Source organism: Aulonocara sp. 'chitande type north' Nkhata Bay, linkage group LG1, assembly GCF_057382095.1.
Source record: "Aulonocara sp. 'chitande type north' Nkhata Bay isolate Kocher_YH1m ecotype deep benthic linkage group LG1, A_spYH_male_GT1.1, whole genome shotgun sequence".
NCBI lineage: Eukaryota > Metazoa > Chordata > Actinopteri > Cichliformes > Cichlidae > Aulonocara > Aulonocara sp. 'chitande type north' Nkhata Bay.
The window spans coordinates 24,918,227-24,929,202 of record NC_141344.1 but is presented as its reverse complement, the minus strand read 5'-3'; the positions used below and the strand labels follow the sequence as shown (position 1 = coordinate 24,929,202).

At 42.7% G+C, this 10,976-nt stretch overlaps 1 protein-coding gene across 2 annotated transcripts in view; it reads left to right on the top strand.

The window, feature by feature from the left end:
* The first annotated feature begins 6,174 nt into the window (after positions 1-6,174).
* tpp2 (tripeptidyl peptidase 2) overlaps positions 6,175-10,976 on the top strand; it is a 16,612-nt gene continuing 11,810 nt past the window's right edge. For both annotated transcript variants that reach the window (XM_086289850.1, XM_086289842.1), the window contains exons 1-14: positions 6,175-6,418; positions 7,302-7,430; positions 7,536-7,631; positions 8,134-8,238; positions 8,616-8,740; positions 8,877-9,040; positions 9,128-9,282; positions 9,375-9,451; positions 9,536-9,663; positions 9,800-10,048; positions 10,145-10,260; positions 10,352-10,523; positions 10,628-10,785; positions 10,874-10,950. In XM_086289850.1, the coding sequence (XP_086145976.1) occupies positions 6,254-6,418; positions 7,302-7,430; positions 7,536-7,631; positions 8,134-8,238; positions 8,616-8,740; positions 8,877-9,040; positions 9,128-9,282; positions 9,375-9,451; positions 9,536-9,663; positions 9,800-10,048; positions 10,145-10,260; positions 10,352-10,523; positions 10,628-10,785; positions 10,874-10,950 (1,916 nt within the window). In that variant the 5' untranslated portion in view covers positions 6,175-6,253. The remainder of the gene's footprint in view (positions 6,419-7,301; positions 7,431-7,535; positions 7,632-8,133; positions 8,239-8,615; positions 8,741-8,876; positions 9,041-9,127; positions 9,283-9,374; positions 9,452-9,535; positions 9,664-9,799; positions 10,049-10,144; positions 10,261-10,351; positions 10,524-10,627; positions 10,786-10,873; positions 10,951-10,976) is intronic.

Here is a 10,976-nt window from a genome sequence, read left to right as displayed (position 1 = left end):
GCTGTGCGGCAGGCAGGAGTTGGACCCAAAGTGCAGGACTCACAGACTCAGGGAGGTGAACTCAAAACTCAGCTTTATTTGCTGGCAGGGAAAAAACATACAAACTAATCTAAACTGGGAACTTGGAAAACTCACAGAGAGACACACAGGGAGATCCACACAGCATGAGGGACGACGCGACACTGACTCAGAGAAACACAGGGTTTAAATACACAGGGAAGTAACGAGGGGAATGAGACACAGAAGGAGGGCACAGATGGGAGAAATCAGGACTGACGAGACAAGCAAAGCAGGACGCATTCACATGAGACACGGACCATCAAAGTAAAACAGGAAGTATCACACAGAGACGCGAACTTGACACAGTGGAGACAGCAACTAAGAAATACAGAGACATAAACCATAAGGCAGAGGTCTAAGAACCAAAATACACAGGGAAATACTCAGCTGGGAACACAAGAGACTAGACTAGAGAGAGTAACAAAAAACCAACCATGAGAACATAATGCACAATGCAGAGTGACAGAAAACAAGAAACTCAAACATGCAAAGACACCATTACACAGAACAGAGGGGACACAGAGAGACATGAAGGGCAAGGGATCAAAACTAGAAGCCATAGAATAAATCACACACAAGTACAATAATACAAAAATCACAAAGAACTAAAAACGCTGGGTCAGGAGACCCAGGACCGTGACAACATGTCTCATCAGCCTGTTAGCATGTTAAACCCTCATCAAGATTAGAAATTACACACACACTGGAGTCAATTTGTACTTGAGTATTTTAATTTTAAGCTACTTAGAATTTATTTGAGTAGATTTAGATGGCAGTAGTTATTAATTTCCTACATAATTTGAAGGCTTTATTTTCCAATTACTTTGTAATACCTCTCCAGGAGGACATAGGTGTATGTGTGGAAAGATTTGGATTTCTCCAAAAAAATATACATGTTTAACTAGTTATTTCAAGACCATCACAAGTGTAGTTGTGGGTGTGTTCGTCTTTCTCTCTGTGTTAGTCCTGTATAGGGCTGCCACAAACGATTATTTTGATAGTCGACTAGTCACCGATTATTTTTGCGATTAGTCAACTAATCAGATCATCATCCATTGGACGTAAAACGTACAGATTATTGCACCAGCATGCGTCTGCTCATATATAACTATCATTAGCTTACAGCTTGTGTTTAAGATATGTGCTAACTAAAAATAAAGACAGGATGATAGTTTATTCAATTTTAATGAAATTTGCAGATTGTTTCAGTGGAGTTTAATAAACTCAGCTGTCTGCTCCTTGCGATCTAAAATATAACAGGACACCGGAGGATATTCGAGCATCTCTTTAATCTCAGCCAAACCGATTTACTCAGGAACAAATAAAATACTAAAAAAAGCCAAACAATAACATTTTAAAGTTATCCAAGTGACTTATATATCATGTTTAACCTGAGTAGTGAAAGACGGTGGTGGGTTTGAAAACGATTTGCCCGGAGTCCGGTGTTCTCGCAGGCTCTAGTGAGCCTTGCTCCCGGCTAGCTATCAAGCTGGTAGGTAACAGACGTCTCTGAAAACGTCGGAGAGCTTTTGAAAATATGTGGTGTCTTGATAAACTGAGCAGATATTTGAGGTTTACACAGCTACATTCTCGCCTGAAAACATGTTAAACGTTTACTTTGTGGCCCAGAAAGAATACCGTAATAAGAGTAATATTAAAACTAACTAGCTGCCGCCATTGTTGAAAACTGAGCTGGGCTGCGCTATGAATTCTGGGACGCAGCTTCTTCTTCTTTGGGGTTTAACAGCAGCTGGCATCCTTGTACATGCAGTGCTGTCATCTTCTGTTTCAGTCCGTTATGACACTCTTAAATCCTACTACTTATTCCTGCGTCTTTTGGGATCTTACAAAGCTTCAAATGACGCGTCGACTATTAAATTAGTCGTCGACGATTTTGATAGTCCACGTAATCGTGACTAGTCGACTAATCGTGGCAGCCCTAGTCCTGTAATAGACTATTTGGGGTGTAGCCCACGGCTGTAGCCTTGGAGAAGCAGTTAAAATCGATGGAAGGACTTTTCTTGACACAACACAGCAAAAATGAGGGGAAAAGTGCGAGAAATTAACACAGACTTAGTATGCAGTCGAACTTTGTTTGGTCTTTTTTCTTCACTAATAATCATCTTCAGGTTTAGTTTGTATCTTTTTGGAGCCACTGATCCCCAGCCTGGGAATATCTGGACTTTACTTCTGCCTCCATGAGGTACATGTATTAGTGGGAATACAGCAAATTGCTTACAACATGCTAATAATGTCAAAAGTACAGTACTCGTGTTGTTAGGTATACCTACTGTATGCAACTGCTTGCTTAATACAAATCAGCCAGTCACATGGTAGAAACTCAGTGCATTTCGGCTAAGTTCAAGCTGAGCATCAGAATGGGGAAGAAAGGCGATTTAAGTGACAATGAGGAAATTTTGAATGGCTGTTTTTCTGAGTATTTCAGAAACTGCTGATTTACTGGGATTTTCCACACAACCATCTCTATGGTTTACAGAGAATGGTCTGAAAAAAGAGAAAATATTCTGGGGAAAAAAATACATTAAAACAGGACTATGAACTATTCCAGGTGCCACTTTGATCAGCTAAGGAGAGCAAACTGAGGCTACAGTTAAAATGGGGTCACCAAAATTGGACAATAGAAGAAGACTGAAAAAACATTGCCTTGTCTCTGTTTCTACATCGACATTCAGATAGATAATAGGGTGAGAATTTGGCATCTCAAAAATCTTTGAGAAAGGTTTCCGGCACCTTGCTGAATCTATGCCATGATGAATTAAGGCAGCTCTGAATGCAAAAGATACTAGGAAAGTGTACCTAATAAAATGCCCATTGAGTGTACATTTTAGTACAGCACTCAAAAGAGGGAGGTAGTTTTTCTTGCAACATTTTCTCTACATTTTCCTGATACCTCTGCACTTCTGCTTTAGTGAGAATTTGAATGCAGGACTATTACCAGAATATTACAGTGAAGATTTTTCTTTTCTTTAATAAACCATCATCATAATTAGCAAATACGCAATGATGCATTATTATGACACAAACCAGTCAGCATTATATAATGTCTTTAATATTAGCTCTGCCTTTATCATCTGCAACTGTATGTGCGTGTGTTTTAATGCATCAAAAACTACTGGAAAATGACTCACACGTAGTGAGACTGCCCCCCCCCCAACTCACTGAATGTACACATTGTGTCTGAGGGTGAATACCAGTGACGCAGTTTACAAGAGCATTTGCCTGCATTTGAATAGCGCCTCTAAGAGTCTGTGGCTATTTTCATAGATAATAACCATGGTATTACCCATGTTGCATAAATAACCTCTGAAGATAACCACATTGCAGGGAAACTCGCCTGCTAGCATGTGAGGTAATAAAATACAACTCCTTTAAGTTGCACATGTCCTGTCAGCTGCATTTGAGCATCTAGCGACAACGAGCGATTTGGACTCCCCAGTAATTTATCACAGCAGATAACTGGAGAACACTGATACCGTTTTATGCAAAGATGTAACAACTGAGTTTGCTCACTTTGCTCACTTAGAACGAAATGAGCAGTCTCTATTTTTTATGGTAGCTTCATTTTTATTGACGAGATATAAAATATGACTAAAGAAAAACATTATATAAAAGCTATAAATTGATTTGCATGTCGCTGAGTGAAATATGTATTGAATGCCTTCAGCAGAGACAGAATTCTGCCTGCTGCAGATTGGCTGCGTGCCCATGTGGCACACAGATTACAATTCGTCAATCAATCAATTACACATGCTCCTGATCTCATATCATTGTGTGTATGATGCACATCTGCTCACAGAATCAGTTTCTTCCATTCTACCCTCCCCACCACTGCGGGCAAGACCAAAGAGCTGTCAAAGGACGTCAGGGACACGATTGTAGAGCTGCATACGGCTGGAATGGGCTACATGACCATCAGAAAGCTTGTTGAGAAGGTGATAACTGTTGTTGGAAATGGAAGAAATATAAAATGCCCATCAACTGCTATCGAACCGGAGCTCCTTGTGAGATCTTGCCACACAGAATGAGGGTGATCATGAGAACGGTGGTGCATTACCCCAGACCTACACAGAAGGAGCTTGTTACTGATCTGAAAGCAATTGAAACACAGTCACCAAGAACACCACTGGTAACGTGCTATCGTAACTGATTATCTGTTTCTCTCTGTAAAAAACGAAACTATCATAAAAATGAGAGACTGTTCATTTCTTTATAAGTGAGCAAACTTACAAATTCAGCAGGGTATCAAATAATTATTTCCCCCACTGTAAAACTACAGTGCAAGAGTCACAGGTCGCCGCTATCAAGACATTTCATTCAAAGTTTGTGACGCATCTCCAAACCTGGAGAGGGAGAACACCGTTAGTTTGAAGCTCAATGCACGGCATCACATAGGAAAATACGACCTTAAAGATGTTTATGACGTGCATTATTTCAGTTCAGCTAAATGGTTACGCCCTTGTGGTAAACCACAAGAGTGTGTTTAACTGCAAGTGTGTGCATGTAAGTGTATGTCTCTGCAAAAGGTATAAAACGGAGAATCTTACAAACCAACGATTTTATTAACAGAAAAAAAAGGGTGGGGGGGGGGTGGGTGGGGGGAATATATATATACAGTATATGCATCCTGTTCATGACAACAAAATATGACTGCAGGAGTGTGGTTATCTCTGTGTGTTCATATGTGACAACGATGAGCCATTGACAGAAAGAGGAAGAGAAGACAGATGCTGATTAAAGGCAGATTAGTGAAACGATCCTAAGTGTTAGTTTTTTACGTGCAAACCAGGCATCATAACAGCATCTGAGGGCGTTGGCACACTTAAAATAACAAAGACTAACCCTTCCTTTTGTGGTTTTTTCTCCCCCCTTTTTTAATAGCACAACCACAAAGATTAACCTACAGTCTAGATATGTGAATCGATGTGCTATAAGTTGAGAGAGAAAGACGTGATATTGAGTTGTACAGATGGCGATTGACGTGGAAGGTTAATCCTGGTATTAGAGAGAAGATAAAAAAAAAAGCTCTATGAATACAGATCTGAATGTATGTCATTTGGTATGTGAGAGGGAGACAAATAAAACTTTCATTTTGTAACTTTTAATTTCTTCCTTATTCTCAGCACTGCATGTGTCAGAAAGAAACTAGAGAGCAGCACTTTTGTTGTTGGCTAGTAACGGTGTTACATTACAGAAAAACTAATAAAGAACACGTGCAAAAATATGAATAGCCCTTAATCCATCTTTCACAAATTTAATGACTTTAAAAACAACAACTGGGTGCTGTTTCTTCAGGATTTTCTCTAATCTACGCAGGGTTAAAATTCTAAAAATGTATATGCGCATACATTGCATCCATAGCCAACAAATTACAGATTGCTGTCCATAGGCTTGTTCAGATGGTTTTGTTGCCTTCAGTTCACAAAGCAGTAAATCATTATTAAAATCGCTTGGATTGTGGTTTAGTGCAAGCCGCTACTCTCCTAAGGGTGATGTTGATGCATTAAGACTTGATTTAATAAACCCGTTTGGGAGGATAAACTGTGCAGAGTTCCTACAGAGCACAAATATTTAACTGCAGCAAACACTCAGCGGTAATACAGCACCACCCAGTGCCACTTTTCACTAATGACCCAGGATTTACAAGATGCATGTGACAGCGTACAAGTCCTGCTCACCTCTACGGGTGGCCGATGAGACCTTTCCTCAGGTTGACCTGGAGATGACGTTTCACAAACACAAAAATGATCACAGCCAAAAATCAACTTTTCTGCACACACTGCAGATGCTGATACACCTCTGAGTTTTATCAGTCAGCCACCTCTCTCTCTCTGTGTGTGTGTGTGTGTGTGTGTGTGTGTGTGTGTGTGTGTATGTGTGTGTGTGTGTGTGTACGGGGATGTTATGAAGGATGTGAAACCTCTTGGCTTTCATGCAGTCATACACTGCTCATTTACACATCTTGGTTTCCAGCCAGCAGACAGTTCACATGACAGTAAAAACCCAGTCCAGACTAAAGCAGATAAGTTAACAGGCTGATAAAGGCCTGCTCGTTGGCCTGGGGTTACTGGAAGTACTGCCCCTTTAACCAGCTCTCCTCCCCGTCAGTCCCACACGCGTACTGTTGCTCTCTTCCCCATTTCGCTGCTTTGTTTTCATTGTCGCTCTTCCGATCATGGCTGCTCATTCTACCGAAGAGCCATTCCCCTTCCACGGGCTGCTCCCCAAAAAAGAAACCGGCGCTGCCTCTTACCTCACCCGGTTCCCCGAGTATGACGGCCGAGGGGTGCTCATCGCCATCCTCGACACCGGCGTGGATCCCGGGGCCCCCGGCATGCAGGTAGATCTGACCGGCTGCCTCGTGTTAAGCTACGACCTAGTTGGCGGAAGCTAGCGAAGCTAAAGGGCCGACTCATTCACTTCATTGGTATACAACGGCAGCGGCTAGCTATCTAGCTAGATACTTAGCATATGTGGATACACCAGTAGGTAACTTAACGCCACAATGACAACCATATCAAGGCAAAGCAGCTAGTAGTGTGTGTTTACCCCTGCTGTCAGAGTGTATTTCCGTGCTAATCTGGCGTACAGTTAGCCAGTAAGTTAAAATGTGTGCTAGCATGACAGCCTGGAAGCTAGCCGCTGAATTATTTTCGTGGGGTTTTTTTTGTTTTGTTTTTTTACCCCTCTTTATTCCAGTGTTTACACTATTAGATTTACACGCTGACTGGATGTAGCTAGCTTAATAGTAGCAAGGCAGAGTAAATTAAGCGTATTTGGCGTTTTGATAAGTGATCCGTAAACTCTGAAACTTTATCCAAACTGCCAAGTCACAACGTAAGAAAATAAGCCGACCAACACAGTGTTAGACACTACATGTTAGTCTAAACCTGCCAGTGCACATGTGTAAGTCTAGCTGGGTAGCTTTCATAATACATTGAGCTTATTTTCTGTTCTCTTGCTTCAGTCATGCTTGAGGGGCTGAGACTGAAACTGACTGCTTCTCTGGTAGTAAACAAATCCTCATGTTAAAAAACACGAGCTTTTTCAGGTATCATTTTACCGGCTGAGTTACTTAGCTGATTTATGGATGACGATTCATTTAGTTTGCTGTCCACACACCCCTCCCCATTCAATGTAAGATACCAGTTATGATTTGCACCTTTTTCTGTCTGCATTCTAGTGGATTGCTGATTTCTTACTAATTTTTTTTGTTCTCTTAGGTTACAACTGAGGGGAAGCCAAAGATTGTTGACATCATTGATACGACAGGCAGTGGTGACGTGAACATGACCACTGTGGTGGAGCCTAAAGATGGGACAATCACCGGCCTCTCTGGCAGAACACTCAAGGTCAGTATATAAACACCTCAACGTACACAAACATTAAAAACATTCCTTTATAGGCGCTCTTTTACATCTGTTTCACACTGCATATTTTTTTTAAACATCGTCCAGATCCTTCCTGCTTGGGTCAATCCATCAGGGAAGTATCGCATTGGAGTTAAAAATGGCTACGAGTTCTTCCCCAAGGCTCTGAAAGAAAGAGTACAGGTAGGAAGAGGTGACATTATTACTTCATTTTGTCTGACACAGTGTTGAGCACAAAGCCCAGTACGCCTGACACGTGGACAATTAAGCTTGGACATGATAGCAACTGTTCAAAAGACTCATGGCATTGGAGCTTCTGGCCACCTGAGTCACAGACAGGCATTTTTTCCTGATGTTTCAACACTTCAGTCAGCTTTAGCGATAACACAGAAAAACTTGCTGAATTGTCCTCTTCCCTCTCATAGAAAATCCATCTGAAATCAGTGAACTGATAGGATTTCTGACCTTTATTCTGAATTGATTATCCATACTTGGAAAGTTTTGTAAAGAGTTTATAGCTTTTTTTCATATAATACACCCACCTGATGAATGAATGATGGGAAAAACATAATTGAAGTGTCCCTGTTGACAGCTCCTAAGCTCAGATTATTTCCTGAGTTGTATGTTAGACTGTGTGTTGTGTTGGAGAGTTATTGTATTTTTTTTTGTGGTTTTTGACTACTAGAAAGAGCGAAAGGAGAAGATGTGGGATCCGCCACACAGAGCAGCACTCGCTGAGGTTTGCCGCAAGACGGAAGAGTTTGACCTCGCTCATCCAAACCCCTCACAGGTCAGACCTGCTCCCTTGAGGTCATTTGAGAGAGAAAAAGGCAACGTTTATGTTAGAAAATATGTACATTTATAAATTCATAGAGCGACTTGGAGGAGAGAAAGTGAGAATGGCACAAATAATACATTTAAAGAAGTGGGATTGTGGGCTGATTATTGAACAAGAATGGTGATAAACAATTTTGAAAGATCAAAATCGGAAGTGACAAAGAAAATGGAGCAGCAAGAATAGCTGCTATCACCAAGAGGAATAAGGAGGGAATGTGAGAGGATCTAACGTATTGGGCTTCATTTCTTGCCTTTTCCAAGTGTAGTTAGGAACCCTTTACTAGGATGGGATGCCTCGACTGTATCTCTCATCTTTCAGTCTCTCCACAGATTGAGAAGTTGCAGAAAGAAGAGTTGCAGTGTCAGTCAGAGCTCCTGGCATCGCTAGAAAAGAAGTACAGTGATCCTGGGCCTGTATATGACTGTGTGCTTTGGCACGATGGCGTCACATGGAAGTACGGCCACCTTTAATTTTCTTTCCCCTTCTGTATCCTTACAGTTTTTTGTTGTTGTTTTTTTTTTTTTTTTACCCTTTCTTTTCACAACCTTCCCTTGTTTACCAGTAATCTATTTGTGATTTGTTCCCTTTAGGGCTGTAGTTGACACTTCAGAGTGCGGAGAGCTGTCCCAGTGCACTGTGCTGAGCTCATACAGAGAGTCACATGAGTATGCCACGTTAGGAACTGTCGAGATGCTTAACTATTCTGTTAATATTTATGATGACGGCAACACGCTCTGCATAGTCACCAGCGGAGGTGAGCCATCCCAGCGCATTAGATTCCTAATATGCCTAATAGTCGGGTATTCACACATGATCTAATGCTGCTTGTGCGCTCCCAAAGGGGCTCACGGGACACATGTGGCAAGCATCGCAGCAGGCTACTTCCCAGAGGAGCCCGAACGTAATGGTGTGGCCCCGGGTGCCCAAATCCTGGCTCTGAAGATTGGAGACACCCGCCTCAGCACCATGGAAACAGGCACAGGGCTCATCCGCGCGGTATATTCCTCAAAGTCCTGAGAATATAGATTTAAAGAAAATATCTGTATATGTTTGCACCATTTTATTCTTTATTTGTCTGTCATTTAAAGATGATTGAAGTAATCAACTACAAGTGTGACCTGGTTAACTACAGTTATGGGGAGGCCACACACTGGCCCAATTCAGGGTAAGTACATGGAGAGCAGGCGCTGCCTCTGTAGCTCCTCGTTGCTTACTGTTACTCATTTGTCGCTGTCTTTTTGTCCTTCAGGAGGATTTGTGAGGTGATCACTGAAGCTGTGCAGAAACACAACGTGATCTTTGTGTCAAGCGCGGGAAATAACGGCCCCTGCCTCACTACAGTCGGCTGCCCAGGAGGAACCACCAGCAGTGTTATAGGTACACGCTCGGATGAAACCAGTGCTTCTCAAACTGTTAAGCCTGCAGTGGGTCCTGGACCACGGATTGATAACCTCTGGATCAAAACATCTGTCCAGCCATGCTTGGTTTCATTTTTGCTTTGTTCATTCTGCAGGAGTTGGCGCATACGTGACGCCAGACATGATGGTGGCAGAATACTCCCTGAGGGAGAAGCTGCCTCCGAACCAGTACACCTGGTCATCGAGGGGTCCCAGTACCGACGGGGCCCTGGGGGTCAGCATCAGCGCCCCTGGCGGTGCCATTGCATCCGTGCCCAACTGGACCCTTCGTGGTACCCAGCTGATGAACGGCACATCCATGTCATCACCTAACGCTTGTGGCGGCATCGCACTAGTCCTCTCAGGTGGGTCTAGTGAGATGTGATAATTCAGCCTGCTGTGTGTAGAGAAATGTGTGTGAATTCAAAGCTGATGCTGGTGTTTGCTGTTTTGTGAAAAAGGATTGAAACAGAACGGGATCCATCCCTCAGCTCCTGCTGTGAGAAGAGCGCTGGAAAACACTGCTCTGAAGGTTGATGACATCGAGGTGTTTGCACAGGGCCATGGAATAATCCAGGTACTGTGATTGTAAGACTTTCAACCTGATATTCTGCCATTTCTTTCCCTGATAGATGTTAAACAAATGTATCGTTTTGTCTTCCTCTCAGGTGGAAAAGGCGTTAGACTACCTCACTCAGCACGCCTCTTTACCCACAAGCCACCTAGGCTTCTCGGTAAGTGTGGGAACACAGAGAGGCATCTACCTCAGGGACCCAGCCCACGTTCTTGGACCCACTGATCACGGAGTTGGAATTGAGCCCATCTTTCCAGAGAACACAGGTACTTTCATACATCATGTTTTTATTTATTTATTTTTTTGTTCTTTTTTTTTTTTTTTTTTTTTTTTTTTTTAAGAATGTAGCTATCTTCTTCTTCCATCACAGGAAACTCTGAGCGAATCAACCTGCAGCTTCACTTGGCGCTCACGTGCGCTGCCCCGTGGGTCCAGTGCCCCTCCCACCTCGAGCTCATGAACCAGTGTCGTCACATTAACGTCCGCATCGACCCCGTTGGACTGAGAGAGGGAGTCCACTACACAGAGGTGGGCACCACGTGAAGGAGAGAATGAGTCAAAAAATCGAGCTCATGTGTCTGTGTGCACTTACGTTCACTTTGAATTTGTCTTTCAGGTGTGTGGGTATGATACAGCAGCTTCTACCTGTGGGCCACTATTCAGAGTTCCAATCACAGTTGTTATCCCTGCCAAGTAAGTCAGTACATGCTTGCCCCCCG